The 15,511-nt window shown below is 40.7% G+C and overlaps 2 protein-coding genes across 3 annotated transcripts in view; both read right to left on the bottom strand.

Moving 5' to 3' along the window:
* Window positions 1-1,707, bottom strand: part of kiaa0513 (KIAA0513 ortholog) — a 19,845-nt gene extending 18,138 nt beyond the window's left edge. For both annotated transcript variants that reach the window (XM_076269971.1, XM_076269979.1), the window contains exon 1: window positions 1,650-1,707. The gene's annotated coding sequence lies outside the window, so the exon portion shown is untranslated. The remainder of the gene's footprint in view (window positions 1-1,649) is intronic.
* Window positions 1,708-2,648: 941 nt separating this feature from the next.
* Window positions 2,649-14,582, bottom strand: LOC143138673 (carboxylesterase 5A-like). Its single transcript, XM_076299097.1, has 12 exons — window positions 14,398-14,582; window positions 13,564-13,702; window positions 12,264-12,397; window positions 10,947-11,100; window positions 10,595-10,699; window positions 10,326-10,427; window positions 9,593-9,730; window positions 9,095-9,178; window positions 7,500-7,641; window positions 6,455-6,604; window positions 3,168-3,240; window positions 2,649-2,817 (listed from the first exon to the last, which is right to left on the bottom strand). Exons 1-12 carry the CDS (start codon window positions 14,580-14,582, stop codon window positions 2,649-2,651), a joined length of 1,575 nt encoding a protein of 524 aa, XP_076155212.1.
* Window positions 14,583-15,511: the final 929 nt, after the last annotated feature.

The raw sequence follows: 15,511 nt of genomic DNA, 5'->3' as shown, positions 1-15,511 counted from the left end.
ACTGGATCAACACCAAAACACACGCCTAATCATTTGGCTTGTTGTGAGATAAATGGACACATTATAAACAGCAGCAGGAAGTTCACCACCGTGTGCAGAGGCTGATAAAACCCATTGGCATAATCACTTGATCCTGAAACAATCCTGCCCAAGACTACTGGCTGGACTACAAGTGCTGCAGACTATCCCATAGGGCCCAGACAGAGGAAACAGGAGACACACAGGACGCACTACTGGGGTAGCTGGACAGAGGTTATGAAAACAATTGAGGCTCTGACGGGCCTGAAAGAGAGCCACACCGTTTAGCAAAGGCATGTGAATTAATGGAAAGCTTTTTTTAAAACCTTTAACCCTTGTTATTCTGTGCAATGCAAAATGGACAGTATCTGAATTAGATATCTCTTTCAGTCTATGTGTCTCTCTCTGTGTGTGTGTGTGTGTGTGTGTGTGTGTGTGTGTGTGTGTGTGTGTGTGTACACTAAGCTGCTATTTAGACTGTCAGTGCCTGCTGACTCTTGGTCCGGTTCGGTTGTGCATATTTGTGCTCATTCTGCCTCTTGCCACGGTAAATTGCCCCGAGGAAATACATTTAATATTTTTCCAGAGCTGTACAGTATCTATAGAAACCAAATCTGATGCAGATCTGACAGCAGCACTGAGAGGGCTCTTCCTGCTGCCCTGACCATAAAGCCAGATTTATTATCAGCAGAAGCAACTACAACACTCAACCTTGCATTTACCATAATCTGTCAAGGGGCTCTAGCAAAGTTTAATTGTGCCATAGGTTACTGTTACGCAATCGTGGGCCCACAGAGTTCACGAAGGTGGATTTTTAAAAGTGCAACGTCTTCAAAAGTATTATGCAAAATTATTGCACAGCTTACGCCTTAACAGGCATTTATATTGCTGTGAACTTAAATGAACATCTTATTTTGATCAGTTTTAAGAATGAATGCTGCACAAATGACAGATGGTCAGACTAAGTTCTGTCCATAGCTTACTGTAGCCTACTACGCTACTGCGAACGGACGTGGAGGAAGTTCTTTCGTTCTCAATTCCACTGGTCACAGTTCGTGACACTGAAATGCGACACGTTCGAAGTCGGGCAGCTTTCACATTCGATGAATATTTACATCCGTCATTCGATCTAAGTATTTTATTAATAATTAGGTTATTTCGATAATATTTCAGCAAGCCACATAGCTGCGTAACGGCATCAATATAATGCGCATCTCATGTACATTCTGTATAGCCCTACTACTGTCACGGAGAGGACCTCCCACTTGGCATAGTAAACATAATTTTCATTGGAATCACAGGATGGCATATGCTTCCTTCATACTTATTAAACTTGTCCAGTGAGTCACCGGATCGGATAGCTTGCAAACTACAGCAGAACAGACGCAAAGGGCGAGCCAACACTGTCCACAAGATGATAAATTACATTACATTTGCATCATCATCGGTCCAATAAACTGTGCATGTCCACTGTATCGTAATCACCACAAAAAAACCCTAGACTGCTGTCAACCTTTCACGGTCAGACCAGTGAGAAGATAAAAGTAAAAAACGACTTTGGAATCGTTAATGCGATACCTTCGTGTTTCTTGGTAGTTTCCTAGCAGTCTATCTCATGGAACCGGACTTACCAAGATGTAAGCTGCCAGCGCTGGGCTCGTCCTCCCACAGTGTGTTTTCCTGCTCAGGTTGCTCAGCAGGAGTTGCTGCTCACGCATGCGCAGCTAGGTCCGAAGAATAGGAGGAGAGGAGAATCCAGTGACGTAAATGTAGAGCACGTGACCACAACTGGATTTTTTTTTTTTTTTTAAATGCGTGAGGATGTTTCCTTGTAGCTACTTAAAACCAACCATTCTGCTTTTTGGAAGGAGTCACGACAATGCCTTGATACAGTATGATGTGAAACATTATGGTTGCCTAGCAGTGTTTTTCAACCACTGCCGGGGCACACTAGTGTGCCGTGAGAGATCATCAGGTGTGCCGCAGAAAATTACCCAAATGTCACTCACTGGTCCAGAAAAGCAACTGTTGCATCAAAGAATTTATAACCACATGCTCTCATTGATTGTATGATTGCACTATTTGTGGTATGCAGGCATTGTACAACAGGGGCCCCATATCCAGTATTCACAGAATCATCACATATCCAGTTCATAACAACAATTAAATTAGATATAGTCACCTACAAATGAAACAGAGGGCACTTGTTTTATGGAGCAGGTCTTGCATAGAAGCCATAATAAGGCCATATCTGTATTATTTGAATTTTTAGGCTATGGTATGTTTATTTTTTCTTCACACAGGATGTTAGTGTGCCGTGGGACATTTTAAGTGTCAAAAGTGTGCCGTGGCACAAAAAAGGTTGAAAAACACTGGCCAATAGCATAAAGTATTTCTCATAAAGGAGCACCCCCCACCCCCAGGAAAAAAAACATTCAAGGAAACACATACACTATTCAGCCCATGATTTAGCTGTTTGTTTTTTGCAAGGATTATAGTAGGATATAGAATTTCCACTTACAACACTTACAAACCAGGCACAACATGTCTAATTGGCTGCCACAATTGATCTCTTTAACACAAGTGGTTCTACAGAAGCACAGTAGGGTGAGTAACAGAAGCAAATCATATTATTTTGCTGTTTTCTTTGCAGCGAGCCTCTTGGGCAGCTCCGTGTTGAAGAACTGCACTCTGTCCTTCTTCAGGTCCTGCCCCTCACTCTGCTGCAGGTCCAGGTTCAGGTACTTGTTGCTGGCATCATAGAGAGGCCAGTGCACCAGGCCAGGCCCATTAGGAGAGCTGGAGGGCACAGCAAGATTGCAGTTGACACAGAAATAGTAAAGGCCTACATCTAATTGCTATCAGTGAGTAGATAAGAAAAAATCTCTGGCACCTTCCCTCCCACAAGGAAACCCCCCCCAACAACAACATATTTGAAGCACAATCTTAGTAGTGTAGGCTATAGAATGTATCATTGTTATGATAGTTCAATATCACTTTCTTAAGGCTACAGCATTTAAGACTTAAGAAAACATTTTCTGGTTATAGATTGCAGACTGGGAGGGTGAGTCATCACTCTTAAAAAACAAACCAAACCTCAGACACAGAAAAACAACCGGACAGACAGACCATGCAGCAGAGACACTCACCCAGTCCGAGCAAAGTTGGCCCAATATGACATAACTGTCCTGCACAGGTGATTCTCCTCCTCTGTGGATGAGCCTGCAGCAGACAAGACAAAATGGTTTGGTACAGGGGGGTTGCTGTGGCGCAACTGGCTACAGCATCCATACCATGTTTGGGTCCAAGTGCCCAAAGGGACCCAAGTTCAAATCCAACCTGCAGTCATTTCCCAATCCCACCCCATCTCTCTCTCCCACTTACTTCCTTTCACATGTCACTCAATGTCCTATCCAAATAAGGGCTAAAAAGCCCAAAACATATACTCATAAAAAATGGTTTGGTACATGTAGTGGAGAGGGCAAAACACTACCTACAGCCATGCATCTGTACTAGACTGATGTATTACTAAAGTACAATATACAGGTGCTGGTCATATAATTAGAATATCATGAAAAAGTTGATTTATTTCAGAAATTCCATTCAAAAAGTGAAACTTGTATAATGTATACATTCATTCCACAAAGACTGATATATTTCAAGTGTTTATTTCTTTTAATTTAGATGATTATAACTGACAACTAATGGAAACCCCAAATTCAGTATATCAGAAAATTAAAATATTGTGAAAAGGTTCAATGTTGAAGACACCTGGTGCCACACTCTAATCAGCTAATGAACTCAAAACACCTGCAAAGGCCTTTAAATGGTCTCTTAGTCTAGTTCTGTAGGCTACACAATCATGGGGAAGACTGCTGATAGTTGTCCAAAAGACAACCATTGACACCTTGCACAAGGAGGGCAAGACACAAAAGGTCATTGCTAAAGAGGCTGCCTGTTCACAGAGCTCTGTGTCCAAGCACATTAATAGAGAGATGAAGGGAAAGAAAAGATGTGGTAGAAAAAAGTGTTCAAGCAATAGGGATAACCGCACCCTGGAGAGGATTGTGAAATAAAACCCATTCAAAACTGTGGGGGAGATTCACAAAGAGTGGACTACAGCTGGAGTCAGTGCTTCAAGAACCACCACACACAGATGTATGCAAGACATGGGTTTCAGCTGTCGCATTCCTTGTGTCAAGCCACTCTTGAACAAGAGACAGCGTCAGAAGCGTCTCACCTGGACAAAAAGGACTGGACTGCTGCTAAATCAAGGTCCCAGAGTCTGGAGGAAGAGCGGCACAGAATCCACGTTGCTTGAAGTCCAGTGTAAAGTTTCTACAGTCAGTGATGGTTTGGGGTGCCATGTCATCTGCTGGTGTTGGTCTACTGTGTTTTCTGAGGTCCAGGGTCAATACAGCTGTCTACCAGGAAGTTTTAGAGCACTTCCTGCTGCTGACCAACTTTATGGATATTCAGATTTCATTTTCCAACAGGACTTGGCACCTGCACACAGTGCCAAAGTTACCAGTATCTGGTTTAAGGACCATGGTACTGGCCAGCAAACTCGCCTGACCTTAACCCCATAGATTTTCTATTGTATTGTGAAGAGGAAGATGCGATACACCAGACTCAACAATGCAGAAGAGCTGAAGGCCACTATCAGAGCAACCTGGGCTCTCATAACACCTGAGCAGTGCCACAGACTGATCGACTCCATGCCACGCCACATTGCTGCAGTAATTCAGGCAAAAGGAGCCCCAACTAAGTATTGAGTGCTGTACATGCTCATACTTTTCATGTTCATACTTTTCAGTTGGCCAACATTTCTAAAAAAACTTTTTTTGTATTGGTCTTAAGTAATTTTCCGAGATACTGAATATGGGATTTTCATTAGTTGTCAGTTATAATCATCAAAATTAAAAGAAATAAACATTTGAGAAATATATCAGTCTGTGTGTAATGAATGAATATAATATACAAGTTTCACTTTTGGTATGGTATGATGGTATTTTAATTATATTACCAGCACCTGTAGTATACAATGAAAATGATTTGTCATTGTTAGAACAACTCACTGTTGTGCTACTTACATATTCTTTATTTCTCCTCCCCTTGTTTTTTCATGCTTCCTATAAAATCTCTCAATAAAACTGCAGCGACATTAGCTAAGCTATAGCCTGGTTAGCACATAGACCTTCACAACTGTAATTGAGAGAGGGTCTGGAAAAGGTTAATTGACTTTCGACTTCCAGCAGGGAGGTAACTAGAATTTAAATTGCTGCATTAACACTGTTTCAGAAGTGTACCAATCTCGTAAACGAGGGTTATAAGTTGCTTACTCAATCTCAAATAAATACACGTCCATGCTGGATTAACGATTGTATTTGCGTGCCCATGTTTTAGGGACATTGGAAATGGGCTTTAATGGTCTCTTGGCCAGGCGGACCTAATACCTAAATCTCAAATTGCCAAATTGCCAATGGGTATTCCCAGTCTAGCTAAGTCATGATGAGGCATGAAAAGGTTTGTGTATCTCTGCATGTTTCCCAAATCTTTTATGACTGAAAAATCTAAAACATTGCTTTTTTTTACATTTGAACAGAACATCTTCAATTGAATCATTTATGTCTAGTTATCAGTTAACTGTTATTCTATTTTAGCAGAGCTCTTCTTTAATTATTATTATTATTTTATTATTAATTTTTTACCCTGAACTCTTCACTGTAACTCCAGCCTACCCCACACGTTGGGAAGCGCTACTCTGTGATGTTTTTTTTCTTGCTTGAGGCATTCTCTCACTTTTGTCACCCAGTGAAGTACATTAGAGAGAGTGATGAAGGCAGATGGTCTGATCTCTCGTAATTACCTTTAGGTAGTTCATGAGGCACTTGAATTCATCATTATTTTGATAAGATCTTATTTTCTCCCTTCCTTTTTGTAGAGGTGTTCACTGAATACAAATGAAAGGTGCCAGAAAGTATGGGCAGAAATGGCTCTTTGTAGATCGCCACTAGGTGTAAATGTATCAAACAAGATTTCATGTCCGATTCTTACTATAAAGCTCTCATTAATTACATGTAGATTAAATTAAATTACAGCCTTGTCAAGATTCCCACTATGTTAATTATTTGTATGTTAATAATTTTGGCCATTTCTACTCACTTACAATATGTGAATCAACACATTCTTTGTCATAGAATAATATACAATATAATCCTATTCTACATACGTACTGTAGGCGTAAAATATATGGCATATTTTGCATTTACCAAGCAGTCCTTTAGACTCACTCAACATCTACAGTTGGCCTACAGTCAAACTACACTTGAACCATCCCCAAACTAAGACTTACAAAGCAACCCGAATCCCTGGCCCTGGCTATTACCTAAGAGAATAATATAGCCTACTGTAATTATTCATGCACTGTGCTTACCATTGAGTTTAATGTGTCCATTCCAGAAGCAGGCCCCAAACACAAACCCGATGTCGTCTGTGTGGTCAGCCTTCACAAAGCTGGGTCTGGTGTTCTTATAAATCTCTGGCCTGTGCTGGAACTCATACAGGTACACATGTACTCCAGCATCTGTGTGGACAAGGAGAGCAGACGAGCGACTAACATCAATATGGATTATTGAGGTGGCAAAAGTGGCCCAGGACTCAAACAGATATCCCCATTTTGACGAATATAACATAATATAACATAATATCAACTGCAGCTTGATTGCTATTACCTGGAATACACAATAAAAATGATTAATTAACATTTTTGAAAATTGAGGGTATCTTTTTTTTTTGGGAAATAAACTCTTCAAGTGCAGTCGACTCTTATTTGCTTATGCATATTTCGTTATGCATATAACGACACCAGCATCTGGGTGGAGAGTCTTGACAATGAATGATTTCCTCGTGTGTTGTCTTATTTCCTCATTCCTCTCTGTGAGGTGTCATGCAAGTCATTGTAAGATCATAGAGGTGCCACAGATCAACAGACTGTAACAAACAAGATGACAGCCTGGACATGTATTAATACTATAGTGTGCACAAAACAAATATGAAACTAAATGATCAAGACTAACGGCAATGCACGTGTTAATTATGCAAATGAAATGAAATTCACAGTACTTCATGAAAACTCAAAAGTTTACATTATCACACTATATGTGTAAATGTGCTTCATGTCAATTTGGTAGAAAATGATACTGAATAACATAAGACTAGGCAAGGCAAGGCAACTTTATTTATATAGCACCTTTAAAACATTATGGTCATTCAAAGGGTTTTACAAATGAGATAATTCAAAATCTGAGATAATTCAAAATGTGATAAAGGAAAATAAAGGATAATAAAAGAAAAACACATTCAAAGGAAAAGAAGTTACACAAAATATATAAATAGTATAAGTTAGGATAATATGGTGTCATAGGTAATTGAAACAGGTGCTGGTGTGAGAGTGGCTGGAAGGAGGAATCTGTGTTTACCTCTGTGATAGGTAGCAACGGTGATGGTTGGCACCACCATAAATAAATCACCCAGAAGTTCAAGGCTAGCATCACGGATTTCCTCTGGTGTTTTGGCATTCTTCAGATACTCATCTGCAATGATTGCATATAGTCTGGAGGCCTGAAAGAACCCATTCTTTATTCACCCATCTACTGCTCTCATATTTCTTAAGTATATTTTTTGGGGCTTTTTTGCCTTTATAGACCCTTTCAAGAGAGTTCCATTATCAGCATCATAGTTGGCCCCACAAGACTTCCTTTTTAACATTCCATATGTTATCTTAATGCAGAGGAAGTACAAGGATACAAGGATACAAGGAAGTTTATTGTCACATGCATATAGTTACTGGAAGTAAGAAATGCAGTGAAGTTATGTCTGGTGTCAGCCTATTTGTGCATTTATGGGGGGGGGGGGCAGTAGAAGAGGGGTTTAGTAGATTAAGTGGCAAGGGATGCATAAGAAAGGTGGGGGAGGATTGGGATTGGGGGGGGGGGCACCAACAAGGAGCACCCAAGAGCAACAGGGGCAAGGAAAAACTCCCTTACCAAGGAAGAAACCTTGGGCAGATCCACGGCTCAAGGGGCTAACCCAACTGCCAGGGGTCTTGGTGTGATTGTAGATTGTAGAAAGTAGATTGGGAACCAAATAGAATGTTCAAATATTGTTTTTGTTTTTATTGTTGAAAGGGTCAACATATATATATAAATATATAAATAGACCCTTTCAACAATAAAAACAAAAACAATGCTTGAACATTCTATTTGGTTCCCAATCTACTTCCTCTGCATTAAGATAACATATGGAATGTTAAAACGGAAACCTTGTGGGGCCAACTATGATGCTGATAATGGAACTCTCTTGAAAGGGTCTATAGTGAGGAGACTGGAGGGAAGCGAGTGGGAGAGAGAGATGCGGTTGGTTTGGGAAGTGACACACCTAAATAACACCTAACACGCAATTGCACTTCCCTCGCTTCCCTCCTCTACCTCCATCTTATTCAACCAATTCTCTCCTTCTATACATTTTGACTGGTACTTAACGTCTGCACTCTCAACCTCTAGTCATAACATTGATTGATACAGTATTAATTCCTTAGGTCTCCACTGCTCTGTGGCTTGTTATTCCTCATTTTTGGAAGTTGCTTTGTTAAAAGTGTCTGCTAAATAAATAAAAGTTTATGAAGAGTTCAGATGCAAAAGCCTCTAAACACCACCTCCGTCAAAAATGAGATAACAATGGTGAGTGAATGCTCTCCACATAGTCTAATACATTAATCAAATAATTTTGCTTCAATATAAATACTCTTCCTGGTCTGAAATATCAATTTGAAGGCAAAAACTTGGCCTATAGAAGCCTTTTACAAGGCTCATTTAAAATAAAAGGGATCAGACTTAGAGGGTTTTGCATCTGAACCCTTCATATCACAGCTACTCAACAGCACTACTAAATGCCTCCAGCAGGTGGAGTCATTCCCTAATGAGATCACGGCAAGACATAAAGCTGACAGCAGATGGAGAAAAGCAATGGAGGAGGAGAAAGATGAGAAATAGAGAGGGAAAGGGAACAAACTCACCACCCCCATAGGATAGAACCTGGTCAGTGCTCCCATCAGCATCGCTCGAGTCATGCCCTGCTCCCATCCTCGAGGTAGAGAAGCCTGTTCAGACACACTTAGGCTATAAAATGACAGTTTTGGAAAAACAGTTTTGCTATAGGATTTATCAGGGATGGATTACTGCACGGGCCTACCGGGCCCAGGGGCCCAAGGGGTCAGGGGGCCCAGGCCTTTGCATGGAATCATTGCCTCAATATCAACAAATCAGGATGTAGGCTATGAATCTGATTGAATTTAGTATTGGCCATCCCCAAAATGCACCAGAATACAGGACATCAAATCAAACCCCCAGGACCCCCAAACCCCCCCTCCCACATATACGACAATTAGTGGGGGGCCCTTAATACATCTGGGCCCAGGGGCCTGAAAGTTCATAATCCGCCCATGGGATTTATAATGTTAAATCACAACATTGCTGTTAAGTGTTACGTTGAGGATAGGTAACAGGTGACTTACCATGGCTAATGACCATCCAACCTCGTGATTAGTTACACCTATAAGAATAGGGACTTTCAGGAAGTCTTTGCTTTTTAAAACCTCTTCTGCTGGGGCTGTCAAAAACATCCCATCGACAGTGGCTCTTGCAGGGTTTTTCTAGAAGATTTAGGACATTTTAGATATTAGAAATAATTGAATAATTATAGCCAATGTGTTAGTCTAGGTAAATATTCATTTGAATATTATTGATGTGGAAGCATATGCAAATTGACTTACAGTGATGCATTCATTTGATGTAATTGTAAAATAATGGATGCCTGTAGGCATGGTATATGTCATCTTTCTTTGTTATACAGAATGTGATTAGCCTGGGAACACCCAGACCTTCACAATTGTACAATAGGGAGTGGGTCTGGAAAAGGTTCATTGACTTACAACTTCTAGCAGGGGCGTAACTAGCAGTGAAATTTAACTTAAATTGGAATATTAAACTCTTACCAAAACATTTCAAAAGTGTAGAAATCTTGTAAACAAAGGTTTAAAATGCAGTTGTTTACTCAATTCCAAAGAAATACACGTCCATGCTGGATTAGCGATTGTATTTGCATGCCCGTGTTTTAGGAACATTGGAAATGGGCTTCAATGGCCTCCAGACAGACCTGCAGAGCAAATCCCAAATTTGTTGAAAGTTTGTATGGGTATTCCCAAGCTAGTATGTGATATTTCTTTTGCAGGTGTTTTTTTGGCTTACTTTTTTCATGATACTGATCAGTTCCTCCTGGGTTTTCCGTCTAAGACACTGAACCTGCACCTCTGATGAGCCGGCATCACATTCTGATGCATTGGCCACCATCTGCACTTAGAGACAAAGCAAAGATCCTCATTTATGAAAATGGTCTTTAAATGTTGTTAATTAAAGGGATTAAACAGCACATATTTTTTAAAATTTAAAATGTCTGCACATATGTGGTCTTCAATGCCTGTGTGCAGTGAACACATCTAATATAGATGTGACCAAACCTCGGCAAAAACCCTTGGGGTATTGGTGGAATAGCCAGCCACTGTTGCTGTTCCACTTTGAAATACAGCTCGATGAAACAGCCCCTTGGCAAGAGGAGACAGAACCTATGAAAAGGGTAAATATCAAGCATGCAAAGTGAAGGCACATCCTATATGTAAATGTCTGGTATTGGATGATAAGCATTACACATACATACGCTTAACAGGTTACTTATGGTTCTTAATAGCTAACAGGTTACTAATGGCTGTACAAATACAGTTTAATACAGACTACAGAATGCAATACAAATTGAATTTTATCTGCATTTCTCATCGGCTTGTGAAAACATGGATGTTGAGTGTTTTGATTTACCAGGAAAGAGGTGCTCATCCCACCAGCCGACTCTCCAGCGATAGTGACAGAGTTGGGGTCTCCTCCGAAGCTCTCGATGTTCTCCTGCACCCACTGGAGAGCAGCTATCTGGTCCAGGAAACCCCAGTTTCCCCACGCCTGTTTATCTCCAGTGCTTCACAGGACACACACAGAAACCAACACATTGTTGATGAATAAAGTTTTACCAACACAAAGTTAGTGAATGAAGTTCTACCTACACATGGTTTGTGAATGAAGTTTGAAGAGAAAAAGAGACATACATCAAAAGACACTGATGAAGAAAATCAGCTGTGGCAGTTGCGGCTAACTCATTTGCCATGTAGCATGTTGCCTCCTTTAAAAAAAAAAAAAAAAAAGCCAAGTGTGTGTGTGTTTGTGTGTGTGTGTGTGTGTGAGAGAGAGAGAGAGAGAGAGAGAGAGAGAGAGAGAGAGAGAGAGAGAGAGAGAGAGAGAGAGAGAGAGCGCTTTCAGCTTTCTAAGCTTTTCTAAGAAAGAGAGGAGAGAGAGTGTGTGTGTGACAGAGTGTTGACAGTTTTTTTAACCATTGTTTTATTTGTAAGACGCTTTGGACAAAAGCGTCTGCCAAATCCCATAACGATAACCATAACCATATTGCTTACACACTTTTGCAGAGTTTGACTTATTATGCCAAAACTCTACACACAAGCCAAATAAGATAGCACTTGGAGATTGGAAACAATTCACATCTATGCCAAGAGATGTGAACACCATACCCACAGTAGAGAATAGCTATAGAAATGTATTAGTTTTGGGTGTTTTTCAGACAATGGAACCTGATGACCTTCTCAAAATAAATGGTAACACTAAAACAAGGGGCCAAAATGAGAAAATAAACTCAACAAAAGAATACCAAGGAGTGTGTTCAGCACCTGGGATGTGCACAAAGTCTCCTTGGAAGTGAACACTAAAACAAGGGGCTACATTAAGATTTTTGGAGGAAAAGATCAGGCAGTCTGCCGAGAGACCTGCACCAATTAGCGGCATTGGACCATTACAGTTTTTTTCAACTGCTTACACACTACATCTTTGCTTGTCACACAATTTTCTAAACAGGTATTCCAAACACCATAACCCCACACCAAATCTGCAAAACCATACACTAATTCTCGGTGTTTGACCGAGTTTGAGTTTTCAATATCCTGAAACACATTTTGCAAAACACTACTCACAATTTTCTACCTAACACCTGTGTGTGTGTGTGTGTGTGTGTGTGTGTGTGTGTGTGTGTGTGTGTGTGTGTGTGTGTGTGTGTCTGTGTATGTGGGGAAATCATACCTGAAGAATCCTAAGATTCCAAGCCGATACTGAACAATAACCACAACCACATTCCCGTAGGCAGCCAGGACGGATCCATCATACTGGGAAACAGCTCCGAACTGGTAATTACCACCGTGGATCCAAACAAATACCTGATGTAAAGGGGGTAAATGGGTGGTGTTACCTGCACACCTGGGCTTCACCCTGTCTGATCTTGTGCACTGGTCAGGGTCCCTCAGGGTATAACCTGCCATTTGTTCACCTCACTTAGTGCAAAGGCCAAAACTCCTGAAAGCAAATCCCCATTGCTGGGTGATACTGTATCCTCTCACACATGGCATATTCATTCTTCCTCAGATGCTTGTTGTAAGTATGTATGTGTTTTTAGTCATATTTATAGCATTTCTATTTGTTAAAACTGAATTTGTTAGTTTTTTTCAACTGCTTACACACTAAATCTTTGCTTGTCACACAATTTTCTAATCAGGTCTTCCAAACACCATAACCCCACAACAAATCAGCAAAACCATACACTAATTCTCAGTGTTTAACTCAGTTTTCAATTAACTAAAACACATTTTGCAAAACACCACACACAATTTTCTACCACAACACACAAAAATCTAACAGGAAGTAACTTGATTTCGTTTTTCAAACCTATCAAAATGCTTCACTCTCTCTCCTCACATGTGTTAAACACTCATACTTTACTGAACACCATCCAATCATTGCCTTAGTATAGGCCTATGAATATAGATATACTCTCTATACATAGGTATAGACCTTTTCGATCTGCTCCTAGAGGATTTCCGATTTAAATGTTCAGAACCAATACAGATGCTTTGAAATGAAAATGAATCTGACTTTTGCGTAATGTTCTACAAAAAGTTGACATTATGTAGCTCAATGATTTTTTCTGTGCCTTCAGAAATGCCTTAGGAACTTTAGTCATTTCTTTCTCTGGAAATAAAGTCATTTCTGTCTTAGGCAAAATCAGTTTTTTCAAAACTCCATGTGCATCTGGTGGTCGTTGTATTGTGCTTTGTTTTGTTGTTGTTGTTTATGACATTTTGAATGTTGTGTGTCATTTTGCTGGAGATTTGAGGCATTTTGCATTTTGTGTGAGTTGTGTTTGGGTTTTGTGTGTACAGTAGTTTTTAAAAATAGACAGTTTTGAAAATGTGTATAAGCAGTTGTAAGAAACTGTAATATCAGCTGATAAGTGTTGTTCTCATGAATTAATATTGCATAGTACTCTCACTAATGCCATTGCATCCACTCAAGTAAATATTTGAATTGGCTGAATTCATGAACTTACGGGTAGTTTCTCTCCACCTGTGGATTTCACAGGAGTGTATACATTGAGGTACAGACAGTCCTCCGATACTGGGGGAATACTGAACTCCATGAGCAAGGTTTTTGACATCTTTGGTAAAATGTCTGGATCTTGCAGACACCTACATTGTAACATAAGAGAGAAATAAATACAACACAGAGAACATAAGACATAGAGCAGGGGGCGTCTCTCTCTATCTTCATAAAACTCCTGAAGACACAACTCCCATTCCAAGAATACCTCCTCTCCTAGCACTTCTGAAAACCGCAGCTAATACGCACCACACTCTTCCCCCTCTTCCCTCCTCCCTCTCCACTTCCCTTTCTACCTTCATTTCTAGCACTTCTTCTCCTCCATACTTTACTACCACTTAAGGCACCCGCACCCCTCTATCCTCTAGTGCTAGTTTTGACAGATGCAGTGGTTATTCCTAGCTATAGTCTCCTCTGCACTGTAGCTTAAATGTTATTCTATTGCTATAGCTGTAGCTCATAGCTTCAATGTTAAAATACTTAATGTTAATAGCTTAATCTTATTCTATTACTGTAGCTGTAGCTCTGTAGCTTAGTTGTTAAAATGCTTAAATAATAGCATAAATGTTATTTCATTGCTGTAAGTCGCTTTGGATAAACACATCTGTCAAATTAATAAATATAAATTTAATGACATGTATGAGCTAATGGTGCTGAAGAAACAGCACCGTCATAATATGACTTTGCATTAATGACAAATATAAAAAATATTATATGACACCCCCCCCCCACCCCCTAAATCTGGCTCTACATATCACTTATCTAGTGCTTGAGCCAGACTCACATGGGCGGCTGCTGGGTGGCGTCTCTCTCTCCCTCCCAGGACTCTGCAGGCTGGGGGGCAGACAGACGCAGGGGGCCCAGAGGGGGTCGGGCAAATGGGATCCCCAAATACTGCTGCACCTGCTTATCGGAGCCTTTCACAGTCATGGAGGCACCCCGAAGAGTCCCATTCCGCACCGACACCATGGGACTGGAGTCTGCAGATCACACAGCAAACACTAGTACCACAACACAAGTACTGGCTATTGACCACAGTGCACCATACAACATGCAGCAGCTATTTAGCTATCACAATGCAAAACATGGCATGCACCTTTCTATCACGCCACACAGGTAAGTTCAAAATTACCATGTGTATGAAATGTCCTAAGCAGCTATAACCAGGTTCAGTGAACTGCATGAAATGCTCACAGGAATTCAGCAAACGCAAAATGAAGATGAAGGTCACTGGTACTTGCCTGTCTGTGATAGTGAAGTTTGAAATATGGACAGCGTTACACACACAAAGATCAGTAGTCCTGCCATCATCTCAGTCAAGCAGCTCAAGACCAGGACACAGTAAGGCTTTCTACCCCTCTCTCTCTTTCTCTCACACAGACACACACACTCTACACTCTCACTCATAGTGATTCATGGCCAACATCCAGGCAAACACACACACACAGAGAAAGTACCAGTCACAGCATTCATATGGTCATGCCCGGTTTTGTGCAATAGTGGATACCTGCCAAGTTGACAGATTTACAATCCAGGTTTTAACATAATAGTTTTGTTAGAAACTTAGCTTCGAGATGGATCGAGGGAGCCACTTGGGGAGCATCACTGTCAGATGCTCAGCAGCACATTTCTACTAACAACAGCAAATCAGACTATTCAAATCTACAGTTTATTTGTTGGAGACAACATTTTCCTGGGGAAGCCAGAGAATCCAACACCAGGCAGAAGGCAGAATGAATCCAGTACTGTGGAGCAGTCATGTCAGTGGACCATTACTGCATAATAGACAGGTGGAATGCATCGAGAGACAAGACCACAAAGAACAGATTGTTTGAAGGAGACCAGGTGTGTAGGACAGCTCTCTTTTTTCTGTCAGGATGCAGCACCAGAATGTTCCT

Source organism: Alosa pseudoharengus, unplaced genomic scaffold, assembly GCF_046254945.1.
Source record: "Alosa pseudoharengus isolate Yale_2024_CS ecotype anadromous, Long Island Sound unplaced genomic scaffold, YU_APseudo_1.1 YU_APseudo_1.1_scf_10, whole genome shotgun sequence".
NCBI classification, from domain to species: Eukaryota; Metazoa; Chordata; class Actinopteri; order Clupeiformes; family Clupeidae; genus Alosa; species Alosa pseudoharengus.
This window is presented reverse-complemented; position numbering and strand designations above follow the sequence as displayed.

What these genes read in the sequence shown, in the direction of transcription:
- LOC143138673 (XM_076299097.1), bottom strand. Translation starts at nt 14,582, where the DNA reads ATGGTGTCGGTGCGGAATGGGACTCTTCGGGGTGCCTCCATGACTGTG. An exon ending in GCCACCCAGCAGCCGCCCAT is followed by an intron (nt 13,703 to 14,397) that starts GTGAGTCTGGCT and finishes GTTACAATGTAG; the next exon opens with GTGTCTGCAAGATCCAGACA. An exon ending in GGAATCTTAGGATTCTTCAG is followed by an intron (nt 11,101 to 12,263) that starts GTATGATTTCCC and finishes TGTCCTGTGAAG; the next exon opens with CACTGGAGATAAACAGGCGT.